We start from the raw sequence: 25,089 nt of genomic DNA, 5'->3' as shown, positions 1-25,089 counted from the left end.
AATAACTAAATGCTAGTCAACAAAACGAAATCAGTTTAATAGTTTTAGTGTGTACGAGCTAAACATTCGGCAAAATGATTTACAAGAAACCCATAAAAATACATAAGAGTGTACAAATAATGGTAAATGTGGTGTGCACTGAAAGAAAACGGAGAGTGTGTTGACAATTCGCGCCAAATGCCGCATCAGCAATATTACTTTATGGAGACATTTGAAATACAAGCGGCTTGCAAATTGTCCCCGAATTCTTCGGTTTTCTTCTGTGTTTTCCACTGAGTGTTAAATAATTGCATATATAAATACCTGCATAAAATTATATGAAGTGTATTATACAAAACTGAATGTTTCATTTCGAAAACTGGGCGGTTGGTGAATAAAATGGGGTTATCATTTTAAATGCTTTAGTTTCATTCTCTATTATTATACGTAGAAAATCAACTTAAATGTCGTTAATGTTATATTATTATTATTAAATAATCTAACATCGGTTTTTAACGGTTTTCTATTTTAGAAATTTAATTTGGTCACCATTGTTTAGCCGTTTGGTATTTTCTAGTTTATTATTTCCTATCCAATAAAAAACGTATTCTCATTAAGTTTACTCAAATCCCATTTAAAATTGTTGATTAATTGTTGTATATCTTAACTTTATGTTAAATATTTTATCCAAAATCAGTAAGTAATCCGTTATAATGTAAGTAAGTTATAATATGTAAGACATAGCGATAGATTTTTGAAAGCTCTTTCATTTCAACTCTTATTTGCCGTTCAAGTTGTATATAAGTGAAGATTATACGCATTAAGATGAGGAATTTTGAAACCACAACGTACGATCTCCCTCTATAAATTTAAAATTGGTATACAGAGGTGGTCAAAAGTATTTACACAACGAGCTTTTTTTTCAATTGTCAACTAATTGAAAAAAAAGCTCGTTGTGTAAATACTTTTGACCACCTCTGTATATTGTGGATAACGCTGATAATAGGATTTAAAATCACACCAGCTGATTGTCCGTACGTTATATCGATTGGCTATCGCAAGCACTGGCGCCCCATCTCTACGATAGTGCTTTCGCTGCACGCCGACGGGCGCTTCGTGCATCTTCGTGCAACTTCGTGCCACTCGGTTCGCAGTGGTTCGCTTCGATCCACCGACGGACGCTTTAGTTTGGCTGCAACGCTTTGCTGAGAACAGACCAAATCGAAGCGAGCGGAACTGAAGAGAATCCGAGCATACCAAACAATCCGAAGAAATCGCGTCGTGAGGTGTGTGGAAAAGCGGTTAAATAACGCGGCGATCTTAACTGTTGTTCTTTTTTTTCGGTGCTGGTGTGTTCCTCTTGTATTTGCACATTCTACTTTTTTTTTTTTATTCTATAAAGTGCCACTGGTGTGTCTCGCTGGTCGTTTGTTTTCTTTTTGTCGTGGGAAATGCGCGCGCGCATTTAAGAAGTGGCAGGAAAACTCCAAACGCAGCTGGTAAAGATTCAAGTTTTCCAAAATAAAAGAAAAAAAACCAACAAGAAAAAAAAACGAAAACCCAAAAAACAACCAAAACACGAATGCATTGCCAGCAGATGATAAAGAAGGAGAGCAAGAAGAAGAGCGCACCGCGACGCCTTCTGCTGTTGTGGTTGTTGTTGCCGTTCTTGGCCGTGTTTGTTGTTGTCGCTGCCGCCTTTATCTGCATTGTCTTGCGTCTTAACTCGTTTTGCTTTGGCCTTTTCGGCTCTCCTCTCTCCCCGCTTTCTACTCTCCCCCACTCTTCTCATCTCGCTAATGTGTGTGTGTGTGTGCCGTCCATGGATGCGCTTTGCCACTGGCTTTTCCCTCTCTCCTCCACGTTCCTCTGTCTCTTTGCCACACACGCCTTTTTTCGGCTTACGGCGGCAGCAGCGACAACAACAACAAGCTGCCGCAAAAAATCGATAACGGTATTGGCAGCGGCGGCAGCACAAGAAAACGGCAACAACTTCCGCTTCCCCAAAAGTTGCAAAATGTCACCTGCCCCAAGGATTAGATAATCAAAAAGGGCACGTGAAGAGAGAGAGCGAAGAAAAGGAAGAACCAAGGGAGAGAGAGAGCGAGGGAGAGAGTGGGAGTGGGAGTGGGCTTGCCACGCCCCCCGCCTTAAAGCGTGGCTGCCACAATTCTTGTTTTAATTAAGAGCCAACATTCAATTACAACTCTCACTCGCTCCCTATCGCTGTCTCATTTGCACCCATTTACTCTCCGCTTAGCCATCTATGCATCTTGGACCTACAACAACAACAACAACAATAACAACAACAAGAGATACAGAACAAGGAGCCCAAAAAGTAAAAGAAGAAGAAGAAGCAGCAGCAGTCAACTTGCAACACAATCGTTGTTGCTTTTTGGGTAAGTGTTTTCCTTTGACGAAACTCAGTTTGAGATACTAAGATACTTTTGCATCTGTGAAGTACATACGTATGTATGTATGTAGTTATGGATAAGATACAAATGAAATCGAGAGAAGGCTGTTGAAATGTTTTAGTTAATTTAAATATTGCACACAAATTAGAATATGAGTATAATAAATATTATATCTTATAGATACATACATATACATATATACAAATTAATAATTTATTGAAAAGAAAGAAAGAAATGTAGAAAGCTTCCTCATTTAAGCAAAAATCGAATACCCAAAAACTGGGTATCGAAAATCCTTTTTAAATAACATGAATATTATTATATATGTAAAACTAAAAATGCAACCTAAAAAAGGAAATGGTATAAAATCAATATGAGTAAAAACTACTCATAGCGTGTTTCATACTACATTAAACAATTATTATCTTTAAATTGTTGTCTACAGATTTGTTTAACAAGATTCTAGTTGGATATAACACAAAACCGCCAACTTTACTGCTGATCATTTAGCTTACTTTTAATTGTTTCGATAAAAAGTGAGACTTTTAGTTTATTACCAATAATTTTTACGATGATCATTACATTGATGGCTATAAATAAGAGCTACTTCGCATTGTATTTGACTAACTAATGACTAGACTAGATAATTGCAGCTTCTATGCTGTTATTCATAGGTTTTCATTGGGGATTTAGGAATTATTTAGCCCATTTATTGTCTGAATCATTAGGGCGATGGCTATAAATAATTGCAACCCTTTTAACAAATTGCCTTTAATATTATAGTTTTAAATTGTGTGTGCTGCAGCAGCTGACACATGTGTTTCTTTTCGCCCCGCCGACTTTTCATATTTGTGTTGTACATATTTATGTTCGGCGGCAGTGAGACACATGCGACAAGCCTCCGTAAAATCACGGGATTGGGATTCGTTTGATTTTGCTATTTTTAAATGGTCTCCATGCCGACATGGCGATGATCTCCCTGGGGAAGAATGCCCCATACCCACCAACGTTTCTCCAGAGAATTTCGCTTTGATGTGTGCCTGCGTCTTGGCCACATCGCATTTATTGGTAATAGCACTCGGTGCATTGGCCGTCTTGGCCTTCGAAGTCGCTAAAAACCATAGTTACACGATGCACAATGCAGCCTCTTCACATGCATTAAGTTCTTATTTTTATAAATATTTCACTTGCTGCGTATCCACAAAAAGGTCACTGCTAGCTCGTTTTCATTTCGAGTTCAAGGATATGGGTCGAGTGGCTTGTTGGGGGTTCAAACACCATCAACACCCACTGACTATCGTTTTTTTGGACGCCACAAAAGCAATAGAAATATGAAAAGAGTTCAAATTTGCCAGAAACTGCTTTTAACATATGAGAAATCTGTCGTTATTTATGGCAATATGAAAATATCTATATATTTTTGAGATATTGTGTGACATAGTCATCGTGATTCGTCTAATATGGAGTATAAGTTCCAATATTTTGTAGAATATCTTTACGATTTGAAGTTTCTTATGCAACATAGTAGTTGGACAACATTCACAATTCTCCACACAGCGAGATTATGAACATCATCATTCCCATAACCACATCCCCTGAATCCGATGAAGAAGCTTCGTTTTTTTGACTCCGCCACTGTTGACACGCTCCAAAGTGTTTGCCTGAACCCACAAGGCACCTACAGAATTTACATGGGTACACGTAAAGAAAATAAGCTCAATAACCAACAAAACAAATATTAGTAATAACAATAAACGTAGAAGAAAGCTAGCTTCAACAACAAGTCGACTGAAACAAAAAACAATATTGTTTTTTATTTATTTTGGTGGCAGTTTTTGGTTCTTAAATCTAAACGCATTGTATCAGAATTAATATTAATATCAATAAAATGCAATGCAATATAATAAACTACATTACATATTTTAAAGGTTATAATATTCCATTTTGTTAATTAAGTGTGCAAGGGTATTTCAACATCGACTATCGGAAAAATGTTTGCCCAAGTCAGCAAGTTATGACGACACATCTTAAAATTATTGACAAATGCTACCTGAGCGTTGCTCAACAGCTATATTAATGTAGACATAAAAGATACATTGTTGTATTTCAATTAATAAATATATTCTCAATAAGTGCAGCAGTGTTACCGAGCAAGAGAAACATGTTTTTGTGCTACTTGCAACTTTCCGTAGATACATTTTCAAGGAACGACGTGCCCCATTTTCGCTGTGCAACATCCAGAGGCACATGGGCTCCAGCCGTATCATCCATCGGCAGCCACTTCTTCATCTTCTTCAGCATCTTTGCGGCAGGGCAAAGTGTGTTCTAACGGTTCAATGAACTGTGACTGTGACCACAGAATCTCGCAGATGCAAAACTTCTCATTGTTCCGTACGCACTGCCAATTTACACAAAGCCGCGTTGTTCAACTTTGCAGAATAACACGACCAGCCTCACTGAAAAAATCGGAGCACGAAAACAAAGGGGTTTTAAAAGAAACTAGTTAATAATTAATATATTTAACAGGATGTTTAAGAGGAACAAGTTCAATTACTATTCGAAAAGATTCTCCTAGTCAATTATAAGAATTTAGGTTATTAGTAGGATATTGCGAATAAGCTATACAAAAAGTTAATCACATTGGAAAACACAAATCAAAGTGCTTCGAAAATGTTGTTGGAAAATTTTCCAATTCGATTTTCCATTATGGCATTCCTCATACAAATCGTAAATCATGGCGCCGCTCGCGAATTCAATTAACTTTAGCACACAGACAAAAACATGGCCAAAGATTTTTAATTGACTCGCCACATTTTCGATTTCAATTTTTGTCTTCATTGGTTTAATATCTTGCTCACGACTTTTGAAAATAGAGTACTTAAAGTAAGCGAAGTAACAGCGAATTCGATACTGAATGAAATTATTAAAAATTGCAGCTTGTTGATGATAACATATATAGTTTTGAATTGAAAGTTGATGATGATTGAAGTACTATCAAATGAAACAAGAAGTTAGTCAGTAATGGCAGTGGGACTTCGCCTAGGGTATTACCGCATCGGCTTAGCCACGTTAATGTGGTTCGTTTTTCGAACTATTCCTGCCTGAAATGTACAAATTCTTGTTGCTCTTGACGGGGACTGTGCGTTGGGCCAGGTGACGAAGCCGTCATCGTTGCAGGGAACGTGACATGCATGCAAATTGTGCATTGACGCGACACCGAGAGTGCAACCTCAACCTCAACCCGCAGAAATAAATAAATAAACTGAAATACGAAAATAAAACGAAATGGGGAACAAAAATAAAAAGACCTGCGGCGATAAGGCGAAGAGGTGCCGAAAGAGTCAGTTGCCTCTAACCTTCGGCGAAGTGAGCTAAATTGCTTGACAACCAGCCGTCGTCTTTGGAAATCGCCTGTGAAAAGTGCAAGTGGGCGGCTGGCTGATGGGGGGCGGGCAGCCGTGCCATTGAAGCCGACCGAAGAATTACAGAAGAATCCACTTCCTACAATTTCCGCCGGCAAACAAGTTTTCCAAGCACAGCAGGTAGAGAAGAAACTGCAATTCTTCCATCAAATTCGATCTATTTGACAGGCGTGCAGGGAAGAAAGAGGTAGCGAAAATATTTGGATTCTTTGTAAAGTTGTAAAGAAGTAATTCTTCTCCAGTTAATATTTTTGATACGCGTTACTCGTAGAGTAAAAGGGTATAATAGATTCGTTGCCAATTATGTAACAGGTAGAAGAAAGCGTTTCCGACCATATAAAGTATATATATTCTTGATCAGGATCAATAGCCGAGTCGATCTGCTGTCCGTATAAACGTCATGATCTCAGGACATCTAGAATGTTGAGATTATGAATTCAGATTCATAAACATAGATGCAGCGTTAGTTTTGAAAAAAAATGTTGAAATTTTTTCATTGTAACGGGTATCTAATAGTCGAGGAAATCGACTATAGTGTTCTCTCTTGCTTTTGAGCCAAGTAACTATTGCGAATTTGGGCAGAAGTATACGTGCAGCTCAAAATTCATTGGCAAGGCTACGTTATTGTTTATGGTTAAATAATAAATTGAAAATAAGTTAAGTAATATTATTATGGCGACACAGTACTTGACTTTGACAACCTTTATGCACTTCATTCATATCATGCACAAGTGCCCATTACTTAACGCGTCGAGCGAACAGCTTTTGTGGCTTTAAAAGTCAACGAGGATTGATTTTCTTGAGTTGTCGAGTTGACTTTGCGGATATTTCTAGAAATTTGAGCCTCCAAAGACAGAAGTAAAAAAGAAGTGATAAATTACAAGTTAATCACTGAAAACTACGGTCCACGTAGTGACGAAGCACACTAGTAGTCAAGTGGATAAAATGAGTGCAACTGCAGATCTTATCTGAGATTCGATTTGAGTTGGAGAAAAGACACTCTGCGCAGTTCTAGCTGATGAAGTTGGACTGTAGATAAACAGATAGAGTTTTGTTAGTATTTGGGGGGAGGGAGGGGGGAGGTTGGTGACTTGGTGGGGCACAGTCCAAACTGGTTCTCGTCGCAGTTTGCATGCCACATCCAATTGGTGGCGTATTTGGGTCGCAGTTGGCGGCAGCTCTCCATTGCAGTTGGCAAGTTGGCTGTTTTGCAGGCGTTGGCCAATTACGAGCACATATACGTTTCAATTGATTTCTAATTAACCATTTTGCATTTGCTGCGTGCCAGTGTCCATGTGTGAATGTTCTCACGTGTGCACTTGATCTGCTTCGGTTCCATGTTTCATGTTCTCTAATGCCACTATCCATGCTGCCTGCCCCATGTGGCATTCAACCAGGTGTAAGGGTGTCGGCTTTTTCTATCTATTTAGCCATTTGTAGGTCAAGCTGCGTCTTTGTTCGCTTTGTGTGGGCAGCGCAAGATGAGCAGCCATTGATATCAAGTATCCGACTAGTAGGTATATGCACTATATTCCATCACACTCGAGCATGAAGAAAGTGCTTTCCAAAGTGATAATCAATTCGACCTCAATTGGGATTAAGTAAATATTTGGGCTGTTACAAAAAATTATGGTAAATAATAATAAATATTAAGTATTCATATATAAATCTTGTTGGAAGTCATAGCATAGATGAACAAGCTACACAGTTTGAATTATTTAAAATTATTCATCCTGTTGTGTAATTTGTGAACCAATAGAATGGATTTTGAATCGATTATTCAACGTATTAACTATTCTAGTTCGCATGGAATTTTTGTGGGAAAAACAACTTAATTGCAATCTTTTCTTCGAGTATATACATATGTATATACCCCTTGTAAGAGTATAACCATTTGTAACTTTCCCATCTGTGCGAACAGCTTTTGTTTTTTGCTGCCCCCGCCCGTTTTTCTTTGGGATTACTAAACGCCGTCGCAGATCAGACAGACGCCCATATGCGAGTCAATTAGTGCATGTAGGCGCAAAAATTAATTTGTTCGCCGCCAAATGTGACAGAGCCAGCAAAAAAACATAGAGAAAACCCCATTCTCGCCATCTGAAAATTAACCAAACTGAAATTGTGAGAGAGATCTGCACTGCGAATCAATTATGGGCATCAGATATAAATTGAGCCTAAATGGCTGAACTCTTGAGGAGCTGGAAACAATTTGAATACCCTTTCGGCCAGGAGTCCATGCACCATGATGTGCAGCTAATCGAACGGAAAATGTATGCAATTTTAGATCACATTTAATCGTTATTCGCTGTATTCACAAAATGTAATTAATTAACTTAAAGTTCATCTCTTTAAGTCAGGCTTTTCGTACATGCTTCCTGTTGCCATTCAAAGTTTGATGAACTTTTGACCAGCCATTTCAGGCCATTATGGCAACAGATTTGCGAAGTTCCTGCCGCCTGTGTGTTTGGGGGGTAAATCAATCAGGCTTAAGTGCTGGCCAGCAATTCAATCCCCGCTCATTACAAAGCTCCTTAGATAGCGGTGGCTATATCCGAAGTCTATTGGCCCGAATGAATAGTGCGTTGTGTGCAGCGAGTAGTGAGTGGTGAGTGTTGAGTAGTGAGTATCTGTGTGCGGACAGCGGAATGTGCTGGCAATTAAAATGAACTCACGCTGGCAACCCTGACAAAAAAAAAAAAAGAAAAAAAACGGACGGACAACTGCAACTTCAAACTGCAACTGTGCAAAAATATCTGAGCGGCAGCTGCTGGGAGTCGAAATCAAAAGTGAGATTGAAAAACCTGCCTGCTATATGAAATCTGGCTCCAAAGCCAAGCCACTTACACCAAAAGCGCGCGCATTGATTAAGTTTTAGTTTGATTTTCATTTCGAACTGCAAAGATCAGAGAGAAAACAAGACACTTGCGCACGCGCAGCAAATTTGTAACGTTTGAGCCTCTAAACGAGCGGCGAATTGAAAAACACTTGACGCAGTGACAGCTGAAGACAGATCAAATTGGCAATGCCCTGTGACACTTTTCATTCAAAATTCAAACTAGATTGAACGGAAATACCGGCTTAAGAAATCTTAGAGTGTAGAAAGACATTCGCTGGATAGGATAGGATATATAGGATATATATTTCAAAGCACTAAATGTTAGCTTTTAATAGTTTATAATCATGTTCAGTTAGAGCAATACTTATTCACCATGCACTCGCCTTCTAATCATATTGAACATTTTAATCTAGGCACTTTGCAATTCAATTTCATAACAAAGTCATAACTTGATCATGGGATGGATGGGCTGAATTCATTCATTGTTTCGATTGTTTATCTAATTGCCGATTTGATCGACATGACAATGATCAGTAGTCGGTCAGATGATTGCTTGTGTCTTAAGTCCCCGCCCCAGTGTGGCCAACACACCGATCAAACGCCGATCAATCAATGCCATCAATCATGCATGAGCGAGTCAACGCTAGAGAGAGCGAGAGAGAGAGAGTGGATTGACAGGCCTCTGGGCGTTTGAGGGGGTTAAATGGCCAACACGTATACGCCTATTGAACGCACTCGAATTACACTAGCCCACAAAACTGGGAAGCGTTGTAATCTATGAGAATCATAACTTTTAATGCAACAGCTAAGGAAGAAATAGCTTCATCTTTTCAAAGTATTTATTTTGTTAAAAGATGCAATACTATTTGACAGCCAGTGTTCAAGTTGCTAATGGCCACAATTAGCTACCTCAGAATGAAGTGAAACCGTTTCCATCCGCAAACCGCATTTCAATACAAACTTGTTGGCCAATTCAGGCTGCTTGCTGACCAAACAATTATCAGGCAATTCGCTTTATGAAGTTGGCGCCTGCCACTTCGAGGGTCTTCAGATGCTCCATTGGCCGTTGGTCATTGTTTTGTAGTTTGTGTTTTGTTTTCGATTCCAGCAGCAGCACTCGAACATGTCAGCGGATTCTCAGGCCTGTTTGTTCGACACTTCGGGTCAAGTTTATTGGATTGCCTTAATTTGCTCAGCGAAATTAATTAACATAACATTGGCAGCTAGTTGAGCCAAGAGGTTTGGCTATCGTCCAAGCGATTAGAACTCGCAAATACCTCATCACAAGGTTCAGAATAGATAACATACACTGCAAATGAAATGAAAAGCACTTTCCACTTTCAGGAAATTATGCAATAATCAGCCCAGACATACATACGTATATATATGATAATTTACTGCCCAGTTTCCGACGACGTTTTACGACATTTTCCAATCCGCTTATGGCAAACAATTAAGAACGCTAAGCACTTGACAATTTATTGCAGTTATAAAATGGTACAAAAAAAAAAAATAAAAATAAAAAAACATAAAATTTGAAAACCTCATCTACAGACAATAACACTTCCATTTTGACACACATACAAAGTGGTTAATTAAAAAATGCCAATTAGATTCCGATACCCGATTTCGTCAAGCACGTTCCAAGAAAAAAAATCAAAATAAATCGCCAGTGTTCCAAACGGGCAAGATATAATAGTTCTCCAAAGAAGCAAAGGGTCTGCCAGGGGAAGTACTATTTTTAGCTATTTTCGGTAAGCTCGTAAGTGCCGCGTATTTTCATAGCTCATTGTTTTTGGCTTGCTCAATATTCGCGTGACAAAGCAAAATATCAGATGTTTCACATATGCTAGTGGCACAACAAATTATAATATTTTACAAAACAAAACAGAAAAGAAAAAGATGAAAGCAAAATAGACTCGACCGTTTCCCATAATGAGTAGATCAATTTCTGCACCCAGTTGAGTGTATTGGCTAAAAGTGCAAGTGATATTGCGAAAAAAAACCATAGCAAATGTGATTTAGTTTGGCTAGAGCTTTAACACTTTGAACCCTAGAAAATTCGGCTATTATATTTTTATATACTGGTAAAGCTTAGTGCTAGAAAATTCGTGCAAAGTGCAGTTCCCGATCGATTGCAATATGTGTCAGTGAACTCCTGGCATTTTGACCCCTTCCTTCGGAAAACGGAAAACAGGAACTGCGGCTGAAATTATAATGCCTTTTTCCGGGAATTCAGGAGGAAGAAGAAGGGGTCACATTTAAAGGAGGCCGTCCTGCAAAAGCCTCACTTGACCCCTGCCTATCGGAACTTTGTGGAAAACTAAATTTTCCACAGCAGGAGGGGCAAATATAAATAGATTTCCAAATGACTCTGCAAACAGACAAACAAATATCAGTGCAGTGGAATCGACTTCAAATTGACCATGGACGAAAAAGGGGAAAAAAGAGTGCAGACAGGGGTTAATCAGCTCTCGAGTTGGACTGATAAAATGAAAACAAATTTCAAGTGGCCAGCGCGATTGCACATTCAGTTTACTGGGTATACAATAAGTTAATACCTAGTTTCAACGGCAAAGGTATATTGTATTTTACAGCTAAATGAGCTATAATTGTTTAAATACTTCAGATATTTTTGGTAAAATATAATATCTTGTGAAATTTATTGAATATATAAAATTTCCACATATATATATTCCTTGAAATGTAACTCAGAGCATGGTATCTATAGGGTCGAAACACTTGTGAACGATCTTACGTCTTTCTTTGCGGAGGGTCAGGAAACTTTCGCTACGGTCGCAAGTGGCGAGTTGATAAGACGGAAAGATAGATAAGCTAATATGGGAACGCTATGCTGAAGTGTGTCCGTGAATATACAGCTGTGATCAAAATAATAATTGTATTGAACTTTAAAAATCTTCATTGCCTGCCTGCATATCAGCATATGTACGTATATATCATACCCTGTAAAGGAAGTATTACTATACCGTTGTGCACTACATCACTGTTTAATCGGCATTGACCCATTTATGCTAACAAAATTTAAACGAAATAATACAATTTTTCAAGTTAAACGGAACTTACCTTTATTATATGCAAAGTATGCCAAGTTACCGAGACTTTTTCGGGGGCATCTAGTGCTTGACTTACTATTATCTCCACTTATCATTGATGTCTTGTATCTACCCCTAGCTGTTTTGTTTACGGTCTGCGAAGGAGCAGAAGACCTTTTATCGATTCGCGATTTGGGTAGTGATGTCATGGGAAATATGTAGACAGATAAAGAGTTTTGCGTAGATGGGGAAGTCAACTGCCTACGAAAAGGAAGCAAAGTTCTGGATGGCACGTCAAGGTCAAGTGGAAATTGCGTGCCAAATGCTGCAACGGATTTCTGATTTATGAATTTCATATATTCTTTTAATAGCTGTTTCGTTTAATTAATATATATTTTGGGTACAGAATGCACTTATCTAACTACTTTTCATATTCTGAATTTCTGTTAATCTTAGTATAGTTAGTTAATATCTCATAAGTATTAATATAATCGACTATCTATGAATTTCGTAACTTATTTTCTATTATACAAGTCCTTTGAACTCCTTTGTCATATGCATGAAGTTGACATAAGCTTTTATAATAGTATCACTTATTTATCGTAGTCGATAAACAACTTTCGATAGAATCGATAGCGCTGTTCAACTATCGATGACTTCCAATACCCTATGTGCTATTATTCAAGTCCTTTACTTCGTGTGGTCTGCAGTCACAATAAGTGTTGTAAACAACATTGGTCTAAAGAGGACATTGGACTCATACCCACATCCTTGGGCAGGTCCTCCAGCGCAGGGTCCTTCAAGCGGTGTGTTGTCACTACTACTACAGTGGTACATGCTGTTGTTGGCAGGCCGCCAAAGGGTCATCAGCACCGCGAGCGCATAATGGCTTAAGTGTGTGTATACTTTTCTGGCTTTCCTGGGTTTTCCCAGGTGACGACAAGGAGGCGCATGTGTGTCCTGTTGGCTGGGTGGCTGTGTGTTTGTTGCTGGCCGGTAGGAAAGGACACTTTGCTGCTGCACCGGCAGCTGTTTCCTGTGTGCGTGGGTCGCTGCACTCAAGACACCTGCAATTCATTTGGCACATTTGGTTCAACAACCCAGAAGTTTGCCGCCCGTGCCTTTTGTATCACCTGGTTCCCTTTGTTTGGTTTCGCATTAGAATGATACTGCTTATCCCCACCGATTGGCCAGCTCCGCTCCATGGATGCGGATGATGACGACGATGTTCATGATGTCCAGTATCCGGTTTTCCGTTTCCATTTTAAAGACCAGAAGGAAGCAGTCAAAATGTCAAGCGCTGGCGAATCATCTTTTTCATCGCGTCCTTCCGCCTGTCTTTTGCAGGATAAAAAACGCAAACGTTGGCTTTATATTTTTTTTTTTTGTTTTAATTTCATGGTTCTGACGTTGAGTTTTCATTTGTCGCGGCCTCTTTTATTTTTTGTCTTAAGTATTCTAAGGACAAAGTCAATGACAATCGGAAAATATTATTTCTTTCGCTGCTGGCATTTCGTATATTTTCCTTTCATTTCGCTGTTTCGTTTAGCTTTTGCTGGCTGCCATTTAAAAGTCAACACTTTAAGTGAGATGTTCCAACAAAATGACCAGCGACATAAAGAAATCGCTGATGGAGGGTAGATGCTCTTGCAAATGATTTGCCAGATGTCGATAATACTGAAAACTCTTTCAGAACATTCCATTATCAATTATAAGCTTGTATATGCTTGAATATGCCAAAATGAGATCGCAGAAATATATAATAATCATTTGACAAGCAATGCTTTGTAAATCAATCACATAAAATACATTTTAAATTCTGTTTCCTTTGTGAAAACTTTTTCCGGCCTCACAAACTTAGCAAATTGTTGAACCAAATTAACGACTCTTTCGTTGAACAGATGGAAATAAAAAAAAAATGAAGAGCTAGAGCGATGGAATTTTTGTTTACACTTATCACTCATAATCGACATTAGCAGTCAAGTTAATCTAAACATTACTGCCCGTGTGTTCTATTTGTATTTAGATCACGGGATCCATTAACAGTAGAGATTCTTGTGCAGATCAAATATGAACTTATATCTATTAGTTTCTAAGAGAATTTTCAGCTACATCTCAAGTTTTCCTTACAATGCCTGTCTTTCTAACAATAATTTAAGTGCTTTGACTAGGTCACGAAGGAAATAAACAAACGGATTTTAAAATGATTGTGCTGTCATGTTTCTAATTAGCAAAAACGTCAAGTGGGGGAACTAAGCCTTCATGAAGAAGTTAAGTTTACTTTGGCGAAATTTCTCTATTTAACATTGATCTATCGACTTCATTATCCTATCCAACCAATCTCGAGTTGCGATAGAAAAATTCCATTGAAATTTATCTAATTACGATAGAAAAATTCCATTGAATTTTAAGCCCATTTTTCATGTTGTCATTCGGTTTGTTTTCACTTAAAATAGCAAATATTTAATATTCATAATGCCAGCCCGTTGACCCAACGTCACTTCAAGTATCTTGGATGTCTGGGGATCGGGTAATTGTGGATTTCGGATTCGGTTTCAGCTTTTTCCCCCTTATTTCTTTGCGTGCCGTGCATAAGCTAGTTGTAAACAGGCGTATTCGGGGTCTAAGTGGCCAAGGTTTTGATCTTACGAAATGCCCAATAACACCCAATAATATGCAGCTAATAGCATAGTTTACAAATAATAAGTTTTGCGTTTTGATCGCAAACATTGCGTCACACTACACCTGCATCTTGGCGGGATTACAAAAATTATAGTTGTTTGCACAATTGTGTCGTTTCGATAATCGTTTAGCCATTAGTTGAGCGGTTCCAGAAACTCCAGGGGCTATTATCATTCCATATCATATCAATTGCTGCATTAAAATGCTTTCCACTGATGTGCCTCTCTGTGGTTGCAATGATCAGTTGGATCATGCAACTTCCGGTTGCAATTTAAGACGGTCAATTGTGCATGCTGACTTCAACAGCGATGCAATGGTGCAGAAACGAGCAGATGTTCGCTATATGATCATAAAAAGATCTATGAATAAATGGGATTGGTTCGAATATTTCAGGAATTTTTCTGTTTTGTGTAAAAAGTTGCTCAATGCATCATTCAATTGATTTTTGTCGAGATATTTATGCATATTATACTTCACTTTAATACTTCTCTAATACTTTAATATATTTTACTTTAACACAACAATGATTTCAAACTTGTAGCTATAAATTTGATCGGCATGTACTCTTATCTGAACGTTGCAGCAAATCCTCGATTCTTTCCATATATGTTTTTACCCATTAATCCTCATTTGAGCACGGTTTCGGATTTGGAAAGCGGCAAAGGGATGAATTTACGCACGATTAGCCCGCTTGGAGCTCCAGATCGTGGGGCGTTCAATCATCTAGCGGTTAAAAATAAACGCTTTTTATTGATTTTATTGTGTGCGATGGCCTTTCAGGGTAATTTGCATCGTGCCCTTGCCGAGCTTTGTGCCACCACTTGAACCTCCACCTCCACGTAGTCGACCGCCACCACCTCATCCATTCCATTCCATCCTGCCGTCATTCATTCATTCATTGCGGATGCGAAGCCACGTTCGCAAAATCGGCAAGCGATTGGATTCCTAGGTTAGAGGTTTTTACATATGCTCAATGCGTTTCTTGATATCTAGCGCCTTGTGTTTTTTTTTGCGTTTAATTAGGCGCAAAAATGCAGTAAAAAGCACGGCAAATCAAGGAATTTGCAAATAAAAAAAAAAACAAAAATCCCTCAAATACCAATTCTAATTTGCTCTATATCGGCACGCAGCTATCAAGTGGCACTGAAAACGAAGTTTTCATTCAATAACATTCAAGAATAGTGGATAAAGTTGCAGTGTGTTGTTAACTAATGAAGGATTTACATAAATATCAACTAATTGCCGTCCTAATAAATAAAACTTGCAAACTTTGTATTTCCAATAGCTCAAATGCTTGTCCACTTATCTTTGCCGACTGCAAAAGCCGCGTGAGGAATATGGAATAAATGAGGTATTGAATCAGCTGGCAGTGCATTGCACTGCATTGAAATATCCAGGGAACGTGTAAATAGAGGCGTCGAGTCAACAGAGAATCTACCTAGATAACATAACTACACCCCTCTACCTTATAAACTTCTTCAACCTTCAGGTACAGCATATCATCGCAATGAAAAACCACATTCAAGTCATCTCAAACTAAGTTTTTGATAAAAATTTACAATACCATTTAGATGTATTGTTATATAGATTGTTGTAATGTATTGTTATATAGATAGTTGTAACATTTCCACTAAAATACGTTTCTCTTATGGGAGCTTCACTGTACACTTTTGTTGAATCAAAATCAAGATGGTAGTTCGGCTGCAGCAATAAAGACCGAAGATGAGTGCACAGTACTCATACCAGGTTGCTTGGCCGAACTCCTCGGTGTTGAGGTTAAACATGTGGTACCTTATATGCATCTATTTGCCTTGCCCATTATCTGAGTGCAAAGTGTAATGCTTTTTCAATTCTTATCGTTTTGAGGTGTGTGCACTAGCTCACTTTTCTCCACGGATAGCACAAAGCCATTAAAACGTGCCCTATATGTGCTAAACTAAACTAATTAACTAAAAAATGCATCAAGTCGCCATATACAAGTACATATATCGAATTCCCCATGATGGAAATCGAATTTCGCGTACTTGATAATAAAAATACTAAAGCCCGACAAATGGCCACCGCGTTTTATGGCCATTGGTGGTGGCGGGATTTGGTTTTTGGAGCCTCACATATACGAGTTCCTTGGCGAGACATCAAATTTCGTGTGGCGCCAAGTTCTCCTCCCACCAAAAAAAAAAAACAGTCTATCCTTCATGTCCCGGGGTCTCTATTCAATTTACGACAATTTTGGAGGGTCAGCTAAACTGATTTTGTTGCAGTACCCCAAACATGATGGCCTACTTAGATGGCCAATAAGAAGAAATAAACGAAATATGTGTTGGGCAGCGGCGAAGAATATATTTTCGATGCAGATAACACTGGACCACAAAATATTTGAAATAGAGATTCTTTGGAAAAGGATATATGCTTTTACAATTTCCCTTTCATTTATATACGTATATTATACCTCAGAGATGACTTTTTGTTTTGTTGGCTACTGTTATAAATTATTTGGTAAAGTGGATGGCAAAAATGTGCACCGGATCCACTAATTGATTTTGTCTCTTCCACTTGTCAGGCAAAAAAAAAATGGGGCAAATTGGGCTTGCTGAACAACATAGACAAATATAATTAGTTTTTGGACCGACTTCGCTACACCAAATGAATGGTTAGTCAAAGGGACACAACTTTGTTGTCTATCAAAAACATTTTAGTAGAAAACTTTGGGTCTAATAGAATTTTCCGTTTCCGTTTGGCAACACACGGCATGTGGAAAAATGTATTTATGTGCCACATGGCGGATGAGTGAGCTTTGTCAGGTTGGTTGTACAAAGATGATAGATGGGCATCTGTAATAATCGGTACACTTCCGAAATGTAATCGTTTAAAATATACAACAAATATTTTGCAATATTTCATAGACAAAGAATCCTTACAACCAGCTAAACAGTATTTTAGTGTTTAAGATTTAGCCTTAAGTATTTTTAGCATAGAGATAAACCATTAAATATTTCAGGAATACGATTAATACCCTTAATTTAGTGCAGTTCCTGGAGTTTTTGTTTTCTTTTTGGGAACTATAAGTGAATCCAAAAATCCAATCAGTTTAGCGGGCCATAAAAACGGTTTGATATGGCCAAGTCCATACATTTGTACGATTTCCTTTTTTTTTTTGCTAAATGTTTCTGTTTGCGTCATTTGGCTGATGCTGCTGCTTTTGCATCGGCTTTTCAAGCTATCTATCTATCTATATACATATCTATCTTTCTATCTATCTATCGATCTATCGGTTTGTGCCCTAATTCGTTGGCGGGCGTTGGCGTCAGACGACGAAAGCGAAAATTGAAAATTGAATTTTGATTGATTAGATGAGGGGAATGGCGATGATGAAGACGATTAATGGCGGAGCCCATGAAAGTGTTGCAAACCTAATTGCTGTCAATTGCTGCGGCTAGAAAATCAATCGAAAAATCACTTGCGATGCATTATGATTTTCGTCGATGGAATACGCAAGCCATTTTAATGCACTGTCATTTTTTTCGAACAGTGTACTCTTGGCAAGAAACCTCAATGGAAAACACAAGAAATTGTCATGTTTTCGCTTCACGAGGGGTTAGTACTCGTACATATTATTGGATAAATGGATGGGATGCCAAGTAAAAACCAGCGCGTGTCAGGTCGATACATTTCCCAATCATAACATATGGAAATAGAATTTGATTTAATTAATTTTTAGCCCAGTCCGTAGAATATAGCAACTCAACTAATAGCAAGAGCAGCTCGTCGAAATTTATGTAGGACACATAAATACAATTTCCAAAATACGCACGAAATGCTCACTTGACGTGAATTTATAATGACAGCAATTTTTCCGTTGCGTTGTGTTTTTGGCTTTTAATTTTTGTTATTCTGTGTTTTTTTTTTTTTTATTTTTTACTGTTTTTTCACTGCTTAGTAGTTTTGTGGAAGAACTTGCAGTGCGAAGCACTCGAATTTACACTTGCATAACTCAGAAAAATTCGCTTGAACACTTGGCGTGCCGCAAATAGAATTTTGGACAAGCCCACACAGAGAATGAATAAAAAAAAATCATACAACCTGGTGGTTTTGAAGACATTAAGTGGGGGACGAGTAATGTGAACGCCAAGAAATTGAAAATATTCACGTCTCATTATATTAATGTCGCTGCGAAAATGCAAATTCGAAATGCGCACATCAAAAATGATTCAAACAACCCACATAAGCAAACAAACAAGCGGCGCGAGCAAACAAATTGACAGCGGCGAATCAACGAATAAGCCAAGCCAACTGACTGAATGCCTAAATGACTGACTGACTGCCTGGCTGATTGACAAACTGCCACCGCAGAAACAAAAGATACATCCATGTTGACGTCTAATTGTTGAGGCTTCCACGAAGCCAACTGTTCAAACACGAGGCTCTACAAGATCTGGCGCTGGATGATGATTACTCAACTGGTCAGGAGGAGTTCGGCATAATTTGCACAGTTCGTTGGCATTAAGTGCGTGCCAATTTCATAAAAGGATAAATGGATGGCTTAAACTGAACTTACCAAATGCATCGATGGGCCAAAGATACCAGTAAAAAGTAGGATTATACAAAGTATCTTAATGTCTGCCAACGTTGTCAAGGTGAGAAAAGGCTCCATTTGCTAGCTGGTGTGGTTTGGGTGGCTAATGAATGACCTTGTGTTTGTTGGACACCCTGGCGACACCTTCGCCATGTGTGGCCAATCCCAAAAGGGATGAACTTACCGAATCCGTGAGCTCTACACACACCTCGCATTCTCGCAAAGAGGCGATTTTCTGGGCTACTGGTGCTTCGTGCTGCTCCACCGATGGATGTCTATAAATGTTTTCATGCCTAATTGATTTAACGTCTCGGGCATAGCCGAATATAGACATCGATCCAATGGCAGCCAGCGGCCAAATATTCCACGCTGCACTCGTTAAAGACTAAAGGCTAATTACGGATTTTTATTTGCAAAATGAATTTGTGCATAATATTTTAATGAATTTAACGGATTGCCGCATACAAATCGCAATTAATCTGGCACTGAAAGACCGTTGTCAGCAGTACTTGTTCGCCATCGCCTGCTGGCCATCGTCATCTCATAATATTTTCAAGTGCGTGGGCAACTTGTGGGAAACTTGTGCTGAACATTGATTGATTTTCACCGCCAGCTTCGGCTTGCTTATTTTTAGCGGATATTTTCAGCGAACTTGGGATATGTTATTTTAAACGATTTGGCCGAGGAGCCATTGGCATTGGGTCTCTTGCCTCTCGTGGACGTGGATACTGTTGGACATTTTCCCCTCCATTGGTTGTGTGCACGAGCACCCATTTCCTATTTCCCATTTTCCATTTTCCACTTTGCCCAAAGCCGGCCCACTGACATGCAACGCTTGGGGCGGATTTCAAGGTGACCTGCTCCCGTTTACACTGCGGCAAATTATGAGTGGTGGCCTTCTGGAAAATATAATAACTATATTTCAATTTGTTTCTCTATAAATAATGTTATATTTAGACAGGTATTCAATGGAACATAAGATATAAGTAGAAAATATATCATTTAGAAAGTGCAATTTGCAATGTTCATAGCGAAAGGTATAGATTTCTCTTCTTAGTGTATCTATACTATACTCAATATGGGAAATAATGTAATGTAAGCGTTTGTTTTTTCCTGTTTGAGCTGTACAGCGATGAACCTTTAATGTGAGGATATTACTTACTACATAGTTGCTTATTAAATCTGCTCCTCCTCTTGCAGCCCCTGATCTTGGCGGCCCCAATCCCTTTGGCAGGCGTCGGAAGGAGCCGCTCGGCAGCGGCAGCTGCGGCGGCGCCGCATGGACCATGCCGTGAAGGCGACGCGCGGCCGCCCGCTGAACACGCTGCGCTTCGAGAACGATGAGCTGGAATGCCTCTACCAGCGGTACACGCTCAAGCTGCAGCGCTTCTCGGTGCTGGGCGTGGTGGCCCTGGTCTTCGTCCTCTGCGGCGTGATGGCGGCCCTTTCGCTGACCTTCAACAACGCGGCCACCTTTCACGTAAGTAGCTATGCAATTCGGGCCAATAGTGTCTATAAGTATGCAGCGAATATGCAATCGATTCCAATATCCCGGGCTTAGCATAGCTAATGTATCTATTTAGACATATTTCGAAAGTACTGCAACTTTATTGTACGAGTAGACATTATTTGAAACCTGGTTATCCTAGACGATGTCACTCATAATTTCATCAAATTTCTTTCCATCCTCAAAAGAACATCTTCAATGCGATCGTTTGCGGACTGTTCGCCGTAGTGCTGGTGCTGCTGCAGTGCTCCGTGATCAAGGACCACCACCTGCCCACATTGTGCTACGGAATCCTGCTATTCACGGCCAGCATCTGTGTGGTGTCGATGCCCACGCTGGGCAGCGTGTTCCCGGTGGACACCAAGGAGGTGATGGCCGAGGGCGTCTGGCAGATCGTGTTCGTGGTCTTCCTCGCCTACGCTATGATGCCGCTGCAGATCTGGGAGGCGGTGGCCTTCGGCATCGCCCTGCCCTCGGTGCACATCAGCCTGACGGTCTATAAGATATTCACGGATGCGCTGCGCTACCTGGAGTATAACCAACTGATTGCGAACATTGTCATCTTTATTGGTGTGAATGTGGCCGGTCTGGTGGTGAACATCATGATGGAGCGCGCGCAGCGTCGCACGTTTCTCGATACACGCAACTGCATTGCATCCCGTCTGGAGATCCAGGATGAGAACGAGAAACTGGAGCGCCTGTTGCTATCGGTGCTGCCGCAGCACGTGGCCATGCAGATGAAGAACGACATCCTGTCGCCGGTGGCTGGGCAATTCCATCGCATCTACATCCAGAAGCACGAGAATGTGAGCATTCTCTTCGCGGACATCGTCGGATTCACGGTGCTCTCCTCGCAGTGCAGTGCCCAGGAGCTGGTCCGCCTGCTCAACGAGCTCTTTGGCCGCTTCGATCAGCTGGCACACGTAAGTTGGGACGATCCTTATGTGGATCTGCGGCAGGAGTATTACATAATACCATTGTCAGACTTAATTGCAACTTTCCCAATGAACTTTGCCCCCAGGACAACCACTGTTTGCGTATCAAGATACTGGGCGACTGCTACTATTGTGTCTCCGGATTGCCAGAACCTCGCAAGGATCACGCCAAATGCGCCGTGGAAATGGGACTCGATATGATCGATGCCATTGCGTGAGTATCATCTGTGTCTTTTAATCGACGGGGATTTTAAAACTGAGTCATGTTATACCATAATTGATAAATAAACCGAAATAATGCCGTCACTGATAAGAAATCACTTACGTCAATAGTTTTAAAACCCATTTGATGTACACATTTATCACACGCTTAATTCATGACAAAACAAAGTCTGCACAATTTGATAATCAAGTTGATTGGATTGCAAGATTGGACGTTATGTCATTTGTTTTAAGCCTGTTGGACATGCCATAATTAATTAATGCACTTTCACATTACTGCTGCGTTGCACTTTAATTGTAATCTCATGAGCGCTTCCTCCTCGTTTTTAGCACCGTGGTGGAGGCCACCGACGTCATCCTGAACATGCGCGTGGGCATCCACACGGGCCGGGTGCTCTGCGGGGTCTTGGGCCTCCGCAAGTGGCAGTTCGACGTGTGGTCGAACGATGTGACCCTGGCCAACCACATGGAGTCCGGCGGGGAACCGGGTCGGGTGCACGTGACCCGCGCCACCCTGGACTCCTTGTCCGGCGAATACGAGGTGGAGGCTGGCCACGGCGACGAACGCTCCTCGTATCTGCGCGACCATGGTGTGGACACGTTCTTTATCGTTCCGCCGCCACATCGACGCAAGGTGAGCAACGTTATTGTTTATAGTAATACAACACCATATGTGCTGGATTTCTTAGGGGTTCTGCTTCTGTTACCTATTTGTTCTCATCTTTCCGTGAATTCGCCTAATCTGTCCGTATCTTCTGCAGCCACTGATGCTCAACACGCTGGGCGTTCGCTCGGCGATCGGCAGTCGACGGAAGTTGTCGTTTAGAAACGTGTCCAATGTGGTCATGCAGCTGCTGCACACGATCAAGTTCTCGGAACCGGTGCCGTTCTCCAACATAGCCACCGGATCGTTCCCCTCGGCGGCCAGCGCCTTGGGTGGCGGAGTTGCAGTCGGCGGAGGTGGAGGAGGAGGAGGAGGCGTGGCACGTGGTAGCACCTGCGAGGCGAACTCTGGAAGCGTTCAGGTGTCGGAGAAGGGATCGCGAAAGGTAAGTGGTGTTGTTTATCTAAAGTTAAGCACCCCAATCTGAGAAGCCAAGTCGGGAGTTTCAAGGTGGGAGGAGTTGGAAAGTTGGAAGTTGAAAGTTGAAAGTTGCGTGTTCCTGTAGCTCGGTTCTGTTCTATTTCTTTTGTCGTAGCTCCAGAGTTCTCTGCATGTCCGGGTGGTTTTTGAGGGATTAAGTTTCCGGATCCCGGATACCGAATCCCTGTTAACGGGTGGTGTGGCTTGGTGTGCTTTTAATTTTCCGTACTAGTATCTTGTATCCGTAGCCCAGGGATGCACAATGATTCGTTAGATAGATCTCGGGTAGCATCAAGACGGCGAGAATCCTTTTCATTTCTTGCTTTGATTTGTTTCCTTTCGTTTTCTTTCAGGATGCGGTAAGTTTGCCTCACCCATGTCTAAGTATTTCTATATCCACCAGTTGAAAACCCGATAACCAGTAACCATTATGCCTCAGTTGCGCTTATTCCCCTGGCCCCTTTTTTAAGTTTCTCGATCGGTTATCGTTTTCCGTATTTGGTGGGCTCTTTTCGTTTCGTAGTCGCATTGTACAAACATGTATCTATTCCTATATATTAAATAAGATTGTGTTTTTAGCTTAGCAAGATCAGCAATTGTAATTCGTAATGCTGTCTCAACTAACAATTGTAGTATAACGGCTCGTTTGCGTCAATGTTGTGTGTAGTTTGATTGTAGAATATATATATATATATAATATATATATATTTATGTATAAATCTGCGCCTCGGACTTGTAAATTGATCTAAATTGTTGTCATCGGAAACACAAAGGACACACTTACATTTTACATATTACTAATTTATATATTATTTAAAATTACGTTGATTAAATGAATTGAAACTTTGTGGAATATTACAAAAACTAACATAAGTAATCGGTTAAATCGATAAATTCGCAGGCGATAATTTGGAAAGTAGTTTCGTCCCTGAGGACGATATATTTTATAGGTGGTTCAGTTCTGCTAGTGATAAGACTGTATTTTATACTAAAATACTACTCCATACTCACTCGTTATATATATTTATGTATATATATTATTGCTACTTAAATGCAGCCAGCTATCCTTCAGTTTCGTTTCGATTGTTTCGATTATTACAATTTTGATTTCCACTTGATGCGCCTCTTCTCTTCACTTTCTATCGTTATCGTTTTGATTCCTACCCTACTAAACTTACCGTTCTACTATGATTAATTATACCTCTCGCTACTGTTTAATTTACGCCTAGTGATAAGAAACACACACAAAACAATAACTTTGTTCAAATGTAAATATAAGAACTTACATGACAACTGTGTATACTACTTCTCCGATCCAGGTGATACGTCTGCAAAAGATCTTGCATGCAACACCGCCACCGCACGGCATGGGCTATGGCAGCGTCGTCGGCAGCGGCGGCGGTGTGGACAGCGGTATTTCCGGTGGTGGTGGCTGTGTTTCCGGTGGTATTGCCGGTGGGGGCGGTGTTCAAGTGACCGTAGGCACAAATCCCAACTCTACAGCGAGTACGATTAGTCGCATTCATATGCACAATCACAAGAACAATAAAGTGAGCAGAGCAGCAGCCAAAAAACTATACAAAATAAAAGCATTCTATACTTTCGTTCAATCGTTCAAAATCGTTCGTTCCTTCGTTCGTTCAAAAGGTCCCTTTTGCAAAAAATGAGTTTTCATCGATGTTTTGTTCGAATCATAGCAATTACAATATGATGTGGTATATATTTGAGAGCTCATAAACTTTAAAGGGACCTTCCGTTTGTGTTTCGTCCATTTACATTCGTTCAATAATTGTGTTAAGTGTAACTACTTCATAAGTGTGCTTTGTTCATTCGTTATGTGTGTTTCGTTGGCCTTCTTCGAGTTTTGTTACTGGGAGGGCTTCCAAACAAAATTTCGTCAAGCCCACATAGTTATGTTCCTATTTGCTTGTTAAAGCTGCAAGACACTGGACCAAAAAATTAAAACACACAAAAAATATAAGTAATCAGGTTTCAGGTTAGCAAATGATTAAAAAAGTCGAAATATTGCATGAAATTTTATGATTAGTAATGTAGCTTATTAGATTCAATATTAAGGCTTAAGGCATAGGTTGTAGGGAATTACACAATTAATAAAAATTAATCAATAAAAAGATTTAGTTTTATTTAATTATTTCATAAATTATCTATGCAAAATACAATTCACTTTTAGCGTTTAATTATAACGTTACATATATTATTATTATTATTCATTTATTATAAAATAGAATGGTACTTTGAGTATGAAGTATTTTTACCTGAAAATTAAGGTGGTTTCATTGCAAGGTTTCATTTTTGGTTCAGTGTCATCCATGAGCTTGCCAACTGCCAGCTGCCCATTATCATTGACCATTCTCGCCTCTC

General features: G+C 39.8%; 1 protein-coding gene across 9 annotated transcripts in view; it reads left to right on the top strand.

Annotated features, from left to right (window-relative positions):
- The first annotated feature begins 1,146 nt into the window (after positions 1 to 1,146).
- LOC117146511 (Ca(2+)/calmodulin-responsive adenylate cyclase) overlaps positions 1,147 to 25,089 on the top strand; it is a 32,846-nt gene continuing 8,903 nt past the window's right edge. For 4 of the 9 annotated variants that reach the window (XM_033312773.1, XM_033312770.1, XM_033312769.1 and 1 more), the window contains exons 1-9: positions 1,147 to 1,265; positions 2,240 to 2,378; positions 20,160 to 20,439; positions 20,655 to 21,389; positions 21,488 to 21,615; positions 21,954 to 22,257; positions 22,385 to 22,672; positions 23,061 to 23,066; positions 24,027 to 24,257. In XM_033312773.1, coding sequence (XP_033168664.1) covers positions 20,239 to 20,439; positions 20,655 to 21,389; positions 21,488 to 21,615; positions 21,954 to 22,257; positions 22,385 to 22,672; positions 23,061 to 23,066; positions 24,027 to 24,257 — 1,893 coding nt within the window. In that variant the 5' untranslated portion in view covers positions 1,147 to 1,265; positions 2,240 to 2,378; positions 20,160 to 20,238. Of the gene's footprint in view, positions 1,329 to 1,381; positions 1,479 to 2,239; positions 2,379 to 20,159; positions 20,440 to 20,654; positions 21,390 to 21,487; positions 21,616 to 21,953; positions 22,258 to 22,384; positions 22,673 to 23,060; positions 23,067 to 24,026; positions 24,258 to 25,089 lie in introns of all 9 variants that reach the window. The other 5 variants (XM_033312772.1, XM_033312771.1, XM_033312766.1 and 2 more) reach the window with 4 other exon arrangements.

Source organism: Drosophila mauritiana, chromosome X (assembly GCF_004382145.1).
Source record: "Drosophila mauritiana strain mau12 chromosome X, ASM438214v1, whole genome shotgun sequence".
NCBI lineage: Eukaryota > Metazoa > Arthropoda > Insecta > Diptera > Drosophilidae > Drosophila > Drosophila mauritiana.
Note: the sequence above shows the minus strand (reverse complement) of the source record. Positions and strands in the feature narration are given on the sequence as shown.